Source organism: Microtus oregoni, unplaced genomic scaffold (assembly GCF_018167655.1).
Source record: "Microtus oregoni isolate MIOR12 unplaced genomic scaffold, Mior012 000042F_ref0000377, whole genome shotgun sequence".
Taxonomy (NCBI): domain Eukaryota; kingdom Metazoa; phylum Chordata; class Mammalia; order Rodentia; family Cricetidae; genus Microtus; species Microtus oregoni.
Genome location: NW_024543209.1, coordinates 5,545,187 through 5,564,241, shown reverse-complemented (window position 1 = coordinate 5,564,241; position 19,055 = coordinate 5,545,187). Strand labels below are relative to the sequence as shown.

At 41.0% G+C, this 19,055-nt stretch overlaps 1 protein-coding gene across 6 annotated transcripts in view; it reads left to right on the top strand.

The window, feature by feature from the left end:
- The window catches only part of Phactr1 (phosphatase and actin regulator 1), a 422,199-nt gene that overhangs the window by 10,788 nt on the left and 392,356 nt on the right, over positions 1-19,055 (top strand). For all 6 annotated transcript variants that reach the window (XM_041632673.1, XM_041632675.1, XM_041632676.1 and 3 more), the window contains exon 3: positions 16,725-16,871. In XM_041632673.1, coding sequence (XP_041488607.1) covers positions 16,725-16,871 — 147 coding nt within the window. The remainder of the gene's footprint in view (positions 1-16,724; positions 16,872-19,055) is intronic.

The window sequence follows — 19,055 nt, the reverse complement described above, 5'->3', positions numbered from 1 at the left end:
TCTATGATAAGAATCCAATGTCTCCCACCTACAGGCTGTCACTGTGTTTTAGAATTTCATCATTTCCTTCCCACAGTCCTGAGTTCAAGCAGTGCCTTCTACTTCCTAACTTGTGTAGTTAGACCAAGAACTTAGTCTTTTTTGCTTCCCTTCTGCATTTCCTGTGGAAATGACAATCAGGTCAAGAGTTTTCAACCTAAGGTGCATTTTGAGTATTAAATGAAACAAAATAGCACTTCATAAACTGTGGTACAGCATATGATTTTCAGAAAAACACGCGTACTCTCTCATAAGGGTAGTATGTATTTGTTCTATTGTACTTTAGGAAAATTTAATTAATTTAATTAATTGAAACATAAAAATATATAGCAAGCATCACATTTTTGTGGGCTATGGCTGAGGACAACCAGCACACGGAAATAAGTGAAGCAATAGGAAATAAATTAAAATCATTTACTGAAAAACACTGACTAGTAACACAAACAGCATCTAGCCCCCTCCAAAAGGCACGAAAGTGCTATAGGAAGACAAAGTTTCTAAGCAGCACACAAATAAATATAGAAAATTAAAGCAAAATATGAAGAGTTAATAACCATATAATTAGTGATTACTCTTATGTTAATCCCCCTTTAATTATATCATACCTCAAAAGAAAGTGGCAAGGCTGCATCTCCCCAAGAGAGATCCCCAACCCCATCCCATCTCTTCCTGAATGTTGTTTATTCCTAATTCAAATTTCTAAGCACTTTGGAAATGTGAGACAATCTAAAAATATATTTTAAAAAAAGGAGGGAGGGTACAGTAGCTAAGAGCACTCAGTGCAGTTACAAAGGACTTGAGTTCAGTTCCCAGAATCCATAGATGGAGAGGGCACAGGGAAAAGATGCAGACTCAAGACTAGATCAGCAGGCTAAGAAAGACTAGGTGCTCAAAGCATTGTTTGTGAACTAAGGAATTCCAAAGCAGATATTGAGTTCGATAAAGAACATAGCACAGTGGGGCTCTGTGCGCTAACGTGTTATTATGAAAGCCACAGACATGAGTACTGATGAGGGAGAAAGACCGAAGCCAGGGGAACCACGGGCTACTGTAGTGAAGCAAACATAATTGGACAGCGAGCAAACTGGGTGAATTCAGAAAAGAAAGGGATCCTGAAGATGTGAGAAGATTCTCCCTACATGTGTGGCAGTAAGACAGTTACATACTGAGCGAGCGGTATGCCAAGAGATCTCAGATGCTACCTCTAAATATTAGAAGCTATTTACTGAGAGAAGGATTATAAGAAGAGAATCAAAATGGAGGAAATTAATTTAGAATGTACTTAATTTAGAGAGTGTGCTGGATCTAGTAGTATATGTAACCATCAATATGAAATAAGTTCTATGGTTGCAAATGTTGGTATGGAGACCCCAGAAAGCTATCCAGAATACTCAGTATGGCACAATAATTCTTGGAAATTATTTACTGACATCTTTTGCATGCATTTCTGAGTTATGTTTCTTCTGAATCTTAATCTTTCCTGCCGTATTCTTTAGAGGACTGGGAGATTATGAGGAAACACTGCTCTAAACGACAGCTCAGGCTATAAACACTCTTTCTCCTTAGCGCTAATACTGAAAATTAATAGCCCATTTTAGATACTTATATGAAGCAACTGTTTGCAATCGCCAAGATAATTTCAAATCCGGGACTGGGTTTTCATCAGAAGCAATGAGCAATGTTCTGAGTTAGCACCAAGACGATCATATAAGAAACAAATAAAAAAAAAAGGCCTCAACCAAACTCATTCACCCTGTAGACCTATAACTTGTCACAGGACATTGCAGAGGAGGAGAGAAAGAGGTTTTACTACAGCTGCTTGAAAAGAGAGCTTATTTTTCTTGTGAACCAAGGTGGCAAGGTCTTCTGCTTAGTTAAACAGTTTGGTAACTACATTGGTCAGAGAAGATGGCACTTGCCATAGCCGGACCTTATCCTTGTCTTTGAATAGCCAGACCACATTGCAAACACTCTACAAGGCTGACTTCCACGCTGAATCCATAACTCAAGTTCACTCAACAGTGTGGACATGTTCACTGAGGCTGAAAAGAAAAACGAAGGGGAGAAGAGACATCACTCCGGACCAGGGCCATTATTTTCCCATTTCATCCACAAAAAGGGAAATTTGCAGAGTATATTTTATTATCCCACTTATAGATGTTCCCATGATCAAGTAACTTTCCAAGGCCCTACAGCTCTGGAAAAAAAAATACTTAAAACCCTAAACCTTTCGATCCTTCCCACCACATCTTCTAGGTCAATGTTCAATGGTTGAGCAAATTTCCTAGTGCAGATACTATGAGCAGACAAATAGGATTTAGAGTGTTCACATAGTATCTGTTCAAAGGCAGAATGCCTTAAGAACTGTAGGATAAGAAGGTGGCATCACAGTCATATTTTGTAGTTTCCTGCAGAGAGAGCTCCTAAAGGGATATTTAATCTTTCTTTCTCAGGTTATTGTGACAGAGGGAGGAGAGACCTCTGTACTTACTTTGAATTAGACAGTGTATGATTTGCCAACAAGGCAACCTTCCTAGGGCTCCATGGGAATTTCTTACAAAACTCATTTTTGTAACTCATTTTTTTTCTTCTGACTACCAATGCAATGCATTATAGTCATAGAAAATAGAAACTATAAAGCCAAATGAAAGTTAAGCATCACCTAAAATCGGTGCTGCTCCAGTCTGGAGCAGACGCTTGCAGTCCCTTTCATGCACACGACACATGACTGTGTATCCTTTTACTTTAACTGAAGGTCCACAGATTACCTTTAATGTCTCTACTTTAATTTTAAAATTAATAAAAACTCCATCTAAACTAAGGATTGTTGCTCACAATGGATTAATAATCAGACACAGTTGGAACGAAGGAAGAGAGGTCCATTGTGCTTTGGTTGTGCCCCAAAGCTAACTTTGCCAGCTGGACTGTGTCCCCGAATTAGTTCTTCTGTTATTTACTAGGCAGAGTGGCTGACTAATACCCGCTGATCTGATTACCAACAGCAGCCCATCTGTAGACACAACAGAATGCAAGCAAAATATCCACCTAATCTGCCCTGGGCGGGCCTTCCCTCCAATCCATCCATCAAGGAAAGTCTGCAGTCCCCGACCTCCCAACAGTGTTCTTGTTCAAGTCACACCTAATGTTTTACCCAACAGTGTCATCATGGCAGTGGTAGCACATTAAAGCCTAAAGATGCTATGTATAACTGGCTCATTTTACAGATGAGAAAACTAAGCCTTGAGGAAGAAAGAAACACAAGCATTGTTTTTTGTTTTTTGTTTTTGTTTTTGTTTTTGTTTTTTTTTGGTTTTTTCGAGACAGGGTTTCTCTGTGGCTTTGGAGCCTGTCCTGGAACTAGTTCTGTAGACCAGGCTGGTCTCAAACTCACAGAGATCCGCCTGCCTCTGCCTCCCGAGTGCTGGGATTAAAGACGTGCGCCACCATCGCCCGGCTCACAAGCATTGTTTATTCATACCTAATGTATACCAGAAGCTATGCATGCATGCATGCTTCACCCAAAACTACAGACTTGTCACTGGTTAGATATTATTGCCTCAACACATATGAAATTAAAGCTTAGAAGAAAAAAGTACATCTAAAATCAACTACAATGCCAGGATTCAAACGTAAGTCTTCCTAACTTGGTAGATTCCTACATTTCTAGAGACTGAATGGTTGGGGGCAGAACACTGAATATTTCTTTAACCAGATAACATAACTGGATTGTGGCAGAAGAGTTAAACAAAACCCAGAATCCCAGTGCCTGTCAGGTTCCTGTCTCTGTGATAAACACTGCAACCGGAAGCAGGCTGGGGAAGAGAGGATCTATTTGATCTTACATCTTATGCTCCATCATGAGATGAAGTCAGGGCAGGAACTCAAGGCAGGAACTAAAGCAGATCCCAAGGAAGAACCATGCTTACGGGCTTGCCCTTCATGGCTAGCTCAGCTTGATTTTTAATACAACCCAAGGTCACCTGCCCAGGGGTAAGACCATCTTAATGTAAACTCTCCCACATCAATCATTAATTTAAGAAAATGTACCCCCAGCATTGCCAACAGGCCAATCTTAATGAAGGCATTTTCTCAACTGTGGTTCCCTCTTCCCAGATGGCCCTAACTTACGTCAAGCTGACAAAAACCAACCCGCGCACTGCTGTACCTCTCTACATGCTATCGTCTTCCTGCAAAGTGACTCGGATAGCTGAAGCGAACAGCCTTTTCTTTGAGGTGACTTCCAAATGCACAAGGCCAGCAGCTTGCTGCACGTATTTGTCACCTTTCTGCACACTGAACATGAATCAGGGGCAGGAAAACCTTAAGACTTTAAATTATGTCTTTAATTACCACCCAGATTTCAAACCAGCCATGTAGAAAATGCAAAATTAAAATTACAAGGCTTGGCATTACCTGTACTGCCGAATCGGATTTGGAAAGTGACTTATATACCTTAACCAAGTGTAATCAAGATTGAAATAAGAGAAGCTGCTTGAGTCTCTGACCGACTCAACTCGACACGCAAAGCCTGAACTACATCTCTCCTTTCTGTATCTAGCATGTTTTAGCAGCCAGCCCCCAGCCGCTTTGCACAGTGTCTACTTTAAGAAACCAGGAGGACAGGAAGCAGTGAACATTTGCTGTCCGCCCACTTTTGTCAGGCTCTGTGTTAGGTGTTTTACATTTGTTACATAATGTTGTATCCTCCCAGGGCCTGGTGAAAGAGTTCATTTAATTTCTCATTTGCATATAAGGGATCCAAAGCTTGGAGAGCTAGTTATTTTTTAATAAGTCTGATAAGTATTAAGCTTTGGGATTATGCCAAGGTTTAATTTCACAACTATAGCCTTGCTCTGGACTATCAAGTAATAATAGCATTCTATACTATTAGTCAAGGTTTATAAAGAATATACTTTGCCACAGACTTAATAAGGATTATGTGTTTGCATCCTCACTGAGACTGTAGAGGGGGGTGCTATGTTGGTCTCAGATTCACAGAGACACTAATTAGTATGAAATCGTAAAACTCTAAGTTTGGGATGTAGATACAAATTCAGGAAGGCTGACCTCACACCTGTGTTTTTAAGCATGATTTCTGAGTGGAATATAATATTATCATCATCTTTTTTGTATGTTCATGCAAAGCGAAAAGCATAAAGGGCCTCGAGGTTGGCAGAGGTAAACAAAGAGGGAAGAGCGAATTTTCCTAGTGGCACGAAGTGTGGGAGTGGGGCTAAAAATATTTCAGCTACAGAAATCAGGCAGTTTAGACTTGCAAAGATGGGGAGAAAAGAAAAAGATTTTTCCACCAGAAAGAGAAGCAGGTTTTATTAATATGTCTCATGTGAATAAGCAGTTTTCACTAACTTAGGCACAAATTTTCATAAAATGAATCAGACCCTCTGAGAAAGAATTGCCAGAGTGATGTCGGCATAGTTAACCAACAGTCTTGTACCATCTATCTGCAGGCATCCATCCAAAAGAAGATAGGTACCCAAGCCTTAAGGAAGACGCAGAGCAATCACTCCACCCACATAGCAATAGAAAACAGGGTTAGCTCAGTGCCCCGAAGTGGCCTTATCCATTGGAACATCTCCTCCTTCTACTGCATGGGGCAGCAAGCGTGTGGATTTCATAGTTGTCCAGCTCTACTTAGATAGACTTTGAGCTGGACAGCACTCCCCTAAAATTGTACAACAGAGAAAATTTAAATTGGGCCTACCAGAAAGATCATGTATCTAGAACCTGGAAAGAAATGGTAAAAATAAAAATAAAAATCCACCATCCTCTATTATGGACCCTCATAAATTTTGCAGAGAGAAAAGGGAACTGGTGTCAGAAGTGTGTGAAATAGACAGCTTCTATAGTGATGAGCTGGGGAGTGAGAATTAAAAGGCACCAGTGACATTTCTGCATATTTTGAGTTTCTAGAAAAAGATATTATGCATAGAGAAGAAAAATATTCCAGGATCTACATGCTAAATTTAGTGGTAACAAAAACCCAGCCGTGGTGTGTTTTTGTTAAACCAGCTTAAGATGTAGAAGTAACCGCAGTGGTCTGGATTGGCATTGCGGTCAATGACATCCTTTGGCATCGCGCACATTTTGCATTTTCTACAGCATAATCTGCCGTAGTGACATTGTACCAGGTTAAATTGCGAGGTCTAAAATTGCTTACATTTCTAACTCTCCAGATATGCCAAGGGAGTGAAGCGTGTTTCCTTCATGCAGCCCAGACTCCTAATCTGCTTAAGTACAACATACAAAACTCAATTTTAAACAAAATGTCAAAGGCCTTTAAGTAATCCAAAACAAAATACTCTTAATATTTTTACTGTTTGTCCACAGACTCAGAACTTACCTAACTGATAATTTTTCACTATCTCCTCTCTGGGAATTCTTATAAAGAGAAAGGAATGAGTATGTTTGTAGAGGATTAATTCTCTTGCATTTAATATTATTTCCATAATTAATATATCATCAATTTATCTCTCACCTACCCATCCACAATTGGTCTAGAGAGATGTGAATAGGTGTATAGATAATTATTTTATGGCCACGGAGCATTTATCAGCCACAATACATTTTAATATAATCTGCTCTTTGCCTTTCAACGTGAGTTGACTGGGACTTAAAGCACTCCAGGACAAACTGCAGGCCAAGGCCAGTTCAACCCAAAGGTGTGGTCTAGGATAGCCTAGTCTAGCCCAGTCTAGGGTCAGAGGTCTTTTTTTTTTACCCTAATATGTTTCTACACTCTTAAGTTACCCTTTATAACATTGTCATTTGTGAAACACATGATTCTTCTCTGTTGAAAAAAACAGCCCACTCCTAATTCAATGTTGATTGCTATTTTCTCATGATAAGTCTCAAGTTTGCTCTTTCTAGGCTAAAATAGTCCAAAGGTAACTTTACATTTCTCTCTGGGTGTCATATGTGGAGACACCCTGTACCCAGTTGTCCTTTACCGGAGGTGGCCATGTTCATTGCCTAGGCAAGATGCTGTCCAGCTTCTACCAGGAAACCAATGGGTGTGGGGAAAGAAACTTCAAAGCCATAAAATCATCCTGCTCCTAATCAAACTCTTCCCTGGATTTAGCACCTCTGTTGATTCTTTCTTGATCCATTTTACCCCTTGCTTGGTATTTATAGCAATTATCATAAAATGATGTTGTTAGCACCTATCTCCATATTGGTAAGTTAGCCCTCAGCAATCCATTGAGGAAGAAAGCAAACATCTTTTCCTTTCCTGCATTTATTCATTCATGCATGCACGCATGAGTGCATTCTTACCAGTTCTCTGTCAATTTCCACCAGGACTCGCAAATGTCTTCTTTCAACGTAACAGCTTTCATTAGTGAACGTCTTAGATTTTGTCTCCAAAGTATCCCAGGTTGGATGTAAGCTTCTTCACCCTGACTTTTTATTCCTGTGATCTTCTCTTTTCATTTTAACCTTTATTCAGGCACAAGAACTGCTAGCAATTATTTTATTCCTTGCACATATTCCAATACAGTTACCTTATTATGTTGTCAGAGCAGGGTTCTTTAAAAAAATTAAAGGCATCTAAAAAGCTATTTTCAATAAAAGAAAAATAGAAAAAAAAGTAAAAGCTAAACCCACACATAGAAAAACAGAGAATTCTTAAATAAACACATAAAAATTTACAGACCTATACATGGTACACAGACACACATTGATAAAACAGACATGTAAAATAAATATTATTTATTTTACTGCCCACCATACTGTTTGTCTTCACAACTTCATATCCTCCTTTTTTTGTTGTTCTTGCTAATCTCTAGAGTCCAATATGTGCTGCTTATATGAGCACAGGTGTGGTACCATGCACAGAGGATTCTGCATGTCCCCCAAGAAGAACCTACTGAGAGTGAAGGATGTGATGGAGTAGCTAGATTTTAAAAACCGTTCCAATTGTGTCAACTTTCTTCACAAGGATTCTGTATTGCACCAGAGGTGTAATAGTCTACCAGCAAACATATTCCCTCCGAAAGGAAATGTCTTCCTCCATAAGCAGCTCCCAGCTGTCAACAGACCCTCCAAAAAGCAATAATTCTAGGAGTCTCTATCTATGCTGGAAATTTACTGACTTGATTTATCCAGGGAGCCACAACGACTGTGCGTCAGTCTATGCAACAGACATGTAACGCTTAGAATTCAGCCTTCCATGTCTCTCCTCTCCATCTGGTAGCTCATATATTCTTTATGCCCCAGCTTCTACAATGTTTCCATCTTGAATAGGTGGAGCTTGATATAGATGATTATCTACAGTGGAGCAGTCACCATTCAATATACAAATTAATTATAATACAATTAGTTATTAGCGTTTTGACTAGTTATGAGTCTCTACACTACCCACTACCCACTGCACAAAGAAGCTTTTCTGACCAAAGTTGAGGATAACACAAATCTACAAGTTTAAACAAATATTTAGAAGGCAGGGTCACAGCAAGATCTTGTAGTAAAACCACAAGAGTAGATTTTTCCCTTGAGTATATGGTCTTTTCAACCATGGGCTACCAGAAATGAAATGAGTCAGCCTCATAGACTGTCAGAAAGCAGTTGGTTAGTTATATAGCCATTATGTCACTATTGCACCAATAGGAATATCAAGCCAGGCAGGTCAGTACATAACATAATAGATGTATTTTCTCCCGATCATTTTGTGTCACCTTCTGGCACTATAGAAGTCTACCACTTCCTTCCTATACTACAAAGATAATCTCATCCAAGTCACAGGACTGTTCAAATATATTTCCGTTTTTAGTCTTCTATTGATTATTCATCTTACATTATTTTTTGCTTTCTGTACTGTCATAAATCTTAGTGTCTTTTACTACAAATCCTACAAATTCTTTCTCCTTTGTCAAGATTATGCTGACTATTCTTTCTTTGCATTCTTTTGTGCATTTTTAAAATCGATTGTCAAATTTTCTTTCAGAATACTTAGATTTGTTTGGAATAACCTGAATCTATAGGTCAATTTTAAAAGGTTTGCCTTAACAATGATTTGCCTTTAAATTTATGAAAGTTATCATAGTATATTAATTCCAGTACCCATTTTATTTAGGTCTTCTTAATTTATGTCTTTGAAGCTATATAGGTTTTATATACAATTATTATTGATCTTTGTTAAAATTTTTCAGTTATTCATCTATGTTAATGGCATTATGTATGGAACTTTAAAATTTTTATTCTCAGGCCATTGAGATGAGTCAGTACATAAGGATCTTACCAACAAACCTGACAACTTGTGTTCATTCCCTGGAACCCACCTGGTGGAAAAAGAGAAGCAACTCACGCCATTTTTCCTCTGACCTCCGTGGTCACTGTGGTATACCTTGTGCACCTTCTCACAGGCATGCTCAACCCCATAATAAACAAGCAAACAAATAATTAAAAACACAAACATCGCCAGTGATATTGTGAGATGAATTTCATACACAATTATAACAAATATGACCAGTAAAATAATTGTGCTTGCTTTCAAATTAATAACCTCTTACACGTATTTTTCTGGCCCTTATTTATTTATTTATTTATTGAGACCTCTACTGTAATACTGAATCTATGTGATGAGAGTCGAAACAGTTGGGACGGTTTTTAAGACACAGTTACTCCAACTCAGCCTTCATTCTCTAACCCAGTAGGTTCTTCTTGGAGACATGCAAAATCCACAATTTAGTAATGATGGTATTCCCCTGAAAGGCCAGCATGTGAAGGCTGAAGACGGAGGATTGTAGGATTGTGAGTGTGACAACTGCCTGGAAGACCCAGGAAAACTTTATTGCAAAACAAATAAAGACCCCAAAACCAAGTCTCACCTGATTATGATGTAAGGGTGTTCTAGAAGTACATGCCAAACAATATTTCTAAGGATAAGTCTTCCTTACCTCAAGGACTTTCGCAGTAAGAATCTATTAGGCTAACTTTCTTTGTCTTCGTGTCTTCATCATCTTCTCTAGGAATTATAGATGTATAAATAATATTTTGAGACTCTGGTATATTACTTCTGCTTCTGGCTCCAGCTCTGGAAATAACATGAATGAAGGTTCTAGAACTTTAACTTTTTGACTGGGTGTAGAAAAGATAAGAAAACATTGTTCTTTCCGCATCAGCAGACATATTTTAAAAAGAATAGACTGCCATTTTTTTAAATTTCTAATTGGTAGTTATTGAGATCACAACTGAATTTAGTTCTCTGTGTGTACACTCTCGTAGTCACATAGATCCCCATACAATCATTTGGTATTGCTACATGATGGGAACAATATGGAGGATTAATTCTAAAGAATTTATCTGTGAAATGCATGTGACTACTATGAATCAAGAGGAAGACTAAAAGATAGCATGTTATTTCCTAAATATAATTACTTATAATTATATAACAAATGTAAATGTCTCTTAAGACTGAGAGACCAAAGGTGCCAAGGATTTTTATGGAGACAACCAGAATAACTTTTCTAACCTGTTGTCTGTTGCTGTGATAAAGACCATAATCTAAAGCAGCTTGAACATGAAAGTGTTTTGACTTACATATGCCGAATTACAGTCCATGGAGGGATGTTAGGGAAGGAACTCAAGAAGGAATCTGAAGGCAGAACTGAAGGAGAGACCATGGAGGAGTGCTGCTTACTTGCTTGCTCCACCTGGTTTGCTCGGCCTGCTTTTTATAGAACCCAGTACTATCTGCCCAGGTGGTGGCACTGTCCTTGGTGGTCTTGGTCCTCCCCAAATCAGTCATTCATCAAGAAATTTTCCTGCAGATCTGCCTACAGGTCATTCTAACAGAGGCTTTTTCTCATTTGAAATTCCTTCCTCCCAAGTGACTCTGGCTTGTGTCAAGCTGACAAAAAAAAATGTAATCTAATTGGAACAGTACCACAGTAGTTACAAATAACTAAAGAGTCTTGAGACTGGGCAGGGTCTTTTCATGTTGCTTGTGATCTGAACCTCATACTTTTACAGGTGACGTGCCTGAGGTCCATCCATTGCCAGTACTAGTTAATAAGATAATGCTAGTCCCATCACCCTTGTTTCCTATCCCAGAGGACTTCTGATGCTGCTCAGTCAGCATTTCATGGAAAGAAGTTATACATATGAGACAGAGAAAGAGTATGGAAAAACTATAATGCTATCACAATGAGCTATTCATGTAAGATGAGAGAGATAGTTAGAGCTAAAGAAAAATGCAGGTAGAGAGGGAATGTGGAAAGAATTTTTAAAACATTTCAAATACAAAAAAGGAAGCATATCAGGGAAGGCAAGAAATGGAAGATAACAATCATAATTGAAATATAATAATAACTGAATTCAACAGTATGCAGCAAAGTATAGTATTTTAATGCAAATTTCTTTATAAAAGTATATCTATTTAAAAGTACTTAAGGAATATAAGTCTATAGTAAACTTATATGAAAATGTATGTATCTAGGTGTGGCAGCAACACCTGTAATCCCAGCATAAAGGCAGATTCAGGAGAAAAACTAAGTTCAAGGCCAGCCTGATATACATACATAAGCAAGTTCCAGGCTAACGAGAACTGTAGAGCCAGACCCTATCAACAACAACAACAGTAATACATTGAATGTCTGTGAATAACCTAAAGATATTAGCAGCATTTAGGGTTTTTTTTCTTTTTTATTCTTTCTTTTTTGTTGTTGTTTGTTTGTTTTGGCTTTTCAAGGAAGGGTTTCTCTGTAGCTTTGGAGCCTGTCCTGGAACTAGCTCTTGTAAATCAGGCTGGCTTCAAACTCAGAGATTCACTTGCCTCTGCCTCCCATGTTCTGGGATTAAAAGCATGTGCCACCACTGTCTGACAGCATTTAGTTCTTAATCAACATCTGAAGTATGAAATGAGTATGAAATAGGAATTTCCCACAGATGTATTTTTCTGTATCAAGAATAAATATGTGTAAAAGAAACCCTGGGAAATCTTTGACTAGCTAGTCCTTCAGACAAAATTGTCATTCTTCTTCAAACATGGCTCATGAATAACATAGGAGACAAGATCGCAGAATTTTCTTTTTTTTCTTTTATTGTTTTTATTGAGCTATATATTTTTCTCTGTTCCCCTCCCTTTCGGCCCTCTCCTATGATCCCCATGTTCCCAATTTACTCAGGAGATCTTGTCTACCCATGCAGATTAGATCATGTATGTTTCTCTTGGGGGTCCTCTTTGTTGTCTAGGTTCTCTGGGATTATGAATTGTAGGCTGGGTTTTCTTTGTTTTATGTCTAAAAGCCACTTATGAGTGAATACATTCTATACTTGCTTTTCTAGGTCTGGGTTACCTCACTCAATATGTTGTTTTCTAGATCTATCCATTTGCCCGCAAATTTCAAGATGTCATTATTTTTCTTCTGTGTAGTACTCCATTGTGTAAATGTGTATATGTACATCTTCTGCATCCATTCTTTGGTCAAGGGGACTTTAGGTTGTTTCCAGGTTCTGGCTATGACAAGCAATGCTGCTGTAAACATAGTTGAACACATGTCCTTGTGGTACAAATGAGCATCCTTTTGATATATACCCAAAAGTGATTGCTGGGTCTTAAGGTAGGTTGTTTCCTAATTTTTTGAGAAATTGCCATACTGATTTCTAAAGTTACTGTACCAGTTTGTACTCCCACCAGCAATGCAGGAGTGTTCTCTTTACCCCACATCCTCTCCATCATAAGCTGTCATCAGTGTTTTTGATCTTGGTCATTCTTACAGGTGTAAGATGGAATCTTAGAGTTGTTTTTATTTGAGTTTCTCTGATAGCTAAGGATGTTGAGCATTTCTTTAAGTGTCTTTTTAGCCATTTTATGTTCATCTGTTGAGAGTTCTCTGTTTAGGCCCGTACCCCAATTTTTATTAGATTATTTGTTCTTTGATGACCAATTTCTTTTTTATTGCTTTATAAATAACACCATTCAAAATTTCCACTTCCTCCCAATTCCCTCCTGCTCCCCCACTCACCCTCCCCACTTCCCCCCCAGTCCTAAGAGAGGGCAGGGTATCCTGCCCTGTGGGAAGTCCAAGGCCCTCCCCACTCCATCCAGGTCTAGGAGAATGTGCATCCAGACTAGGATCCTAAAAAGCAAGTACATGCAGTAGAGACAAATCCTAGTGCCATTATCATTGGCTTCTCAGTTAGCCCCAATTGTCAGCCACATTCAGAGAGTTGATGACCAATTTCTTGAGTTCTTTGTATATTTTGGAGATCAGACCTCTATTTGATGTGGGGATGATGAAGATATTTTCCCATCCTGTAGGCTGCTGTTTTGTCTTGTTGACCGTGTCCTTTGCTTTACAGAAGCTTATCAGTTTCAGGAGGTTCATTTATTAATTGTTGCTCTGAGTGTCTGTGTATGTCACTTACCAAAATTAAATAAAGGTCAGAGAAGCAAATTAAACAGACCTATTACTACTGCTAAAGAAACAGAAACAGTCATCAAAAGTCTCCCAACCAAAAAAAGCTCAGGACCAGATGGTTTTAGCACAGAATTCTACAAGTTTTTTAAAGAATAACTAATACCAATTCTCCTCAAATTGTTTCACACAACAGAAACAGAAGGAACATTGCCAAGCTCTTTTTACAAGGCTACAATTTACCCTGATACCCAAATTGCACAAAGACATTATAAGAAAGAGAATTACAGACCAATCTCACTCATGAACATTGATGCAAAAAATACTCAATAAAATACTAAAACACAGAATCCAAGAACACATTAGAAAAATCATCCACCATGACCAAGTAGGCTTCATCACAGAGATACAAGATGGTTCAACATTTGAAAATCTGTCAATATAGTCCACCATATAAACAAACTAAAAACAACACATTAAATTCTGAGAAAGACTTTGACAAAATACATTTCTTTGTGATAAAGTTCTTGGAGAAAGGAGGGATACAAGGAACATGCCCAAACATAATAAAGGCAACGTAAGCAAGCCAACATCAAACTAAATGGAGAGAAACTCAATGTGATCCCACTGAAATCAAGAACAAGACAAGGTTGCCCGCCCTCTCCAAATCTATTCAATATAGTACTTGACATTCTAGCTAGAGTAATAAGACAACAAAGGAGATCAAGGGGATACAAATTGGAAAAGAAGTCAAACTCATTATTTGCTGATGGTATCATAGTTTACATAAGTGACCCCAAAAATTCTATCAAGGAAGTTTTACAACCACTAACGAGGAATTGACTCCATTAGATGGGACTCTGGGGTATTTTCTTGAATGCTAACTGATGGAGAAGGCCTTAAGGGACTGTGGGTGGTACCACCCCTCATCATGCAGTCTCAGGTTATATAAAGTAACTGAATGTGAACTTGGAAGCGAGCCAGTGAACAATGTCCCTCCATGGTCCCTGCTTCAGTTCCTGCCTCTAACTTCCTGACTTGGTTTTCCTTGATGAGGGAATGACAGACTATAACCTGTAAGCCAAATAAACCTCTTCGTCTTCCAAGTTACTTTTTTTTTTTTTTTTTTTTTTTTGTTTTTGTTTTTCGAGACAGGGTTTCTCTGTGGCTTTGGAGCCTGTCCTGGAACTAGCTCTCTAGACCAGGCTGGTCTCGAACTCACAGAGATCCGCCTGCCTCTGCCTCCCGAGTGCTGGGATTAAAGGCGTGCACCACCATCGCCCGGCTATTCCAAGTTACTTTTGATCAGGATCTTATGCAGCACTAGGAAGCAAACTAGGGCAGTAGGCTCATAACCGAAACACATTCTTAGGGGAACAAGAAAAGTTTGAAGAGATGTGTAGTGTTGCATCAACACAAGTGCAGGTCCATCCAAAGTGAGTTAGATTCCAAGAAAACATTGGATTAGAACAGTACAATGAGAGGTTGAAGTTGGGCTTGGGGGTTGGGGTGGCGAGCAGATGATGAGTTTTGGGTTGAGCAACTTCAGACTAACTTGTGGGAACTGGCTGACAATCAGAAATCCAGTGGTGAGGGAAGTAGTTCAGAGGTGAAAGAGCCAAGGAAGAGATATATCAAGAAAAATAGATCATGGAATATTTCAAAGAGACCAAAAAAAAGAAAGGAGGGAAGGAAGAAAGGAAGAAAGACATTTTTTGTTAGAAAGACATTGGCGGCCTTTTAACATGACCTTGGTAGAGACAGTAAGTTAGGAAGCAGGAGATGGAATGAAAAAGAAGGGAAAGGATGGAAGACCTGAGGTGCTGGGAGTGCCATAGGAAGTTCAAGCAGAATCACAGAGGCCATGGTAGAGGTCAAGGAAGCAGCAAGGCCAAGGGTAACAGTGCATGTGTGTAGGCAGGAGCCCAGAGGAGAGAGACAGGAAAGTCCAGAGGGGGCTGAATATAAAATGAGAGGGAACATGGCAAGTGCAGTACAGAGGAGAGCCTTGTAGAGCCCGAGCTGAGAGACCAAAGGGCTGGAAGCCATACTGAGCTCTCCTTTGTACTAAAGAGGTCAGGTTATCCACCTGCTAGAGGTGGGCACTTATTAGACTGAAGAATAATGACATCAGGGCAGAAAAAAAGATCCTGTGTCATAAGATCCAGAAAGACAAGCATAAAGGAGTTTAGCCCATCAATAGTTACAATGGTGGCATCAAACACGTTCTGATCACACCCCCCAGAAAACCCTCTGGTTCTTTTGCTGTTTTGTGGAGTGCTGCTGCAGTCAGGCACTGCAAATGTTCAAAAGATCCCAAGCCCCTTTGATCGTTACCTTTCCTTCAGGAACAATGGTGCCGAGCTGCTGAGAGAACTCCAGTACAAACAGCATTATTTGTATTAGAAGTGCCCGAAAGCAAAAGTTGAAGGTTCACACAGTAGGTATTTATGTCGAGATAAGCACATCCTACAACCTAGTGAATGGAGAAGATGGCCATCACTTCTATGAATAAGCCTGGTCTCCACTGAAAATATCAATTATAAAACCCATCCTCCCAAACTTGACCACACTCTCCCTCCATGTCCCACCCTAAATTGTAAAGGGCAGGTAAGAGAACTTCTAAAGATGCCTTTATCTGTTTCAAACTTTATTTGGGCATCTGGTTGGGAGGGATAGAAGACAGAGGATGTCCTGGAATAGGTAGGTGTCCTTCCCCAAGGCAAAAAGGGCAAGAGTGACAGGAGTGGCAGCAGGGAGCAGAAAAGCTGGCCTCTGTGCTCCTTCAGCAGTTTCAGGCTAGAGGGGCCCCTGGGTTGTGGAGACTGGAGCCGCCTGCTCTTGAAAGGAGAGGAAGTGTATTTGGCGGGAGAGGGCACAGTGCTGCTGACTGGGCATCTTGGCTTTGGAGTCTTCCTATTCGCATTAGCCTGTCTTGTGCCAGCGGCTGAAACAGGGCTGCGGCAGGAGGCGGGTGTTGGCCAAGAGCGCTGACCCTTTGGCCCAGCGCTGGGAGAAGAGTTAGGGGGAGCCCTGGGTACAGACCAGGGCTAACCTGATCTTGCTCCAGTCCACCAATCCTTAACGGATTTTCTTTCTCTCCCTTCACCCTTTTCTCTGCTTTCTTTCTCTCATTCTTTCTCTACCTCTTTTTACCCTTTTCCCTCTCTTCCCCACCCTCCCTACCCCTTCCCCTCCTCTCCCCTCCCCCTCCCCTCCCCTTTTCTATGTGTGTGAGCCTCCTCCTTTCCCCTCCTCCCCCTTTCCGCCTCTCTCCCTCCCCCTCTCTCCATCTCCTTCTCCTCTCAGCTCGCCGGGCGACCCTGCTCCTGCCTCCCACATTAATGGCGGCTTCTTCGGAGGATGACATAGACCGGCGGCCCATCAGAAGAGTCCGCTCCAAGAGCGACACGCCATATCTCGCAGAGGCCAGGATCTCCTTTAACCTGGGGGCAGGTAAGGACGCCCCTCGCCTTCGTCTGGGTGTCTGGCACCTGCTTCCTTCCCTCCCTTCCTCCTGGGCCAGATCAGCCCCCGCCCCTCCCTGGTGCCCCCTCCCTGCGCCCTCCTGCCCCGAGGGCGCCCCGCTCTCACACTCGCTCCCTTTGTGTCGCCCGCGTGGAGAAGGCGTAGGTGTATGTGTGTATTGCAGAGGTGGGGGAGGGTAGCGCGTAGAGCCTTACACCCAACCAGTGACACCCACGCGGGCTTTCCCCTTCCAGAAAGAAAAGAAAGTGTCAGTGGTAACAATGACCCCAAGAATCACCAGCAGGGTGGGGATGCCGTGCCGCTGTGGGCGGAGGGGATGGCAGGACTTCCTGGGTGAGGCTGTCGCTGGCGGGGTTACTACAGGGTGGAACTTGTTGGTGACATTCAGTCGCGGGTGATTTTGTCTAGAGGGGGTCATCTTACTGATCCGGGGAGGGGGCGGGGCTGACCGGGAACAGTGGCTGGAAAGCCAAGTTGGTGGTAAGGATGAGAGTGTGGTCCACAACAAGCGGTTGGGTGATCCCTTGCGTTCCAAGTGGCCCAGATAGAATTAAGTGAAGGTGAATGGGAGAGGAGAAAAGAGAGGACCAAGGGAAGATGAGGAAGGAAGAGGAGAGGGAAAAGTGAGAGAAGGGGGAGGGGGAAGGGGAAAGAGTAAATGAAGGGGACAGAAAGATCCAGTTACTATGCTTCAGGTGTGTGACTTAGGCACCCAGGGTCACCTAATGAGAAACATCAGTCTGTCCTTTTCCTGCTGCTGCTTCAAACTCAGAGGAGTTGCTCTCTCTGAAGTTTTCACCACTAACTTTACAGAACACTTCTTTTGAATGGCTCCTAACCCTCAGCCTGACCTTGTTTCTTCCTCTCCAGGCTGTCTTAAAGGGTGGGGGTGTTTCCCTTAAGGTTCAATCAATTTCAAAATAAGTTTTAAAAAGCAGACAACACTTTTTTTTACAAAAATTAAGAACTGAATTGGTGTGTGTGTGTGTGTGTGTGTGTGTGTGTGTGTGTGTATACACTCTTGTGTGCCGGAGCGGAGAAGAGTTTAGACACAAGACTGTTGCTTGAAGAAAAAGATTGACTCACTGAGTAAAAAACTTTTTAATGGCAAAAGGCGGGTGGGGGGAGAGGGGGGGTCAGGGATTGACTGGGCCAGAGTAACCAAGTATGTTTTCTTCTTAATGATTTGGCTCTTTAAACAATGTGTGTGGTCACTTCCTAAATGGTTGCCTCTACATTGAAATTGGAGGGGAGAGACCTTCGTTGTGGAGTTTTGGTCACTGTGGCCTGCTGTAGTAGTTTGTGGGGCTCTTGTGAGAAGCCCTGCTTGCATCTTCCAGGTCCGGCACATGTTTTTAGAGGCCTTCCAAAGAACTGGAAAGTGGTCCTTTTAGGACTAATCTTGTTCTCTCAGGCTGAAGATATTAGGACTTTTTGGTGTTTTCAACTTAGTAGAAAAGAAAATGAACTAAAGTACAGTTAGTAAAGATTGTTTGCCTTCCTAGTAGTGCTATAACAAAGTAATAAAATAAATCACTAAAGAAGGGTATCAAGTTTCGCTACTATTCAATTACACTGAACCACAGATTCAAACCAATGACTTCATCTTTTATTCTGGTTAAATTGCTCTGGAGTCCAACTGAAAGATTGGTTCAGACAGATCAAGCCTTCCATTTCATTTGGAAATAAGGAAGCCAAACATGGACCTAGTCCCTCCTGTGTCTCCCTACATGCACCACTAATGGCAGTGACAGGACCAACACCATTTAGGGAAAATGCTAAAGGACAAGATGACATGGGCAGCCACAGCTCTGTAAGGAGGGCTGAGGAGCTGTCCTCACGTCCTGGTGCTGAAGTGAAGGATGGGGAGGCAGAGACCTGACTGCATGAGGGACAGCAAGCAGTGAAGGGGGTTCCTGGGATTTCTCTGATGGCATCCTGGGAAAATATATTCTCCAAGACATTTCTATTCCTTACAGCCCTACACACACACACACACACACACACACACACACACACACACTGCTGCCTGTTTGTTGTGTCTCGTGTCTGATGCTCCATGCTCGGATGGGACGGTTTTTCCCTCCCTCTCTCTAATGTTACACTGCCTGCTCACTCCTGGGGCTTCCTTACTTTCCAGCTGGTTTCTGG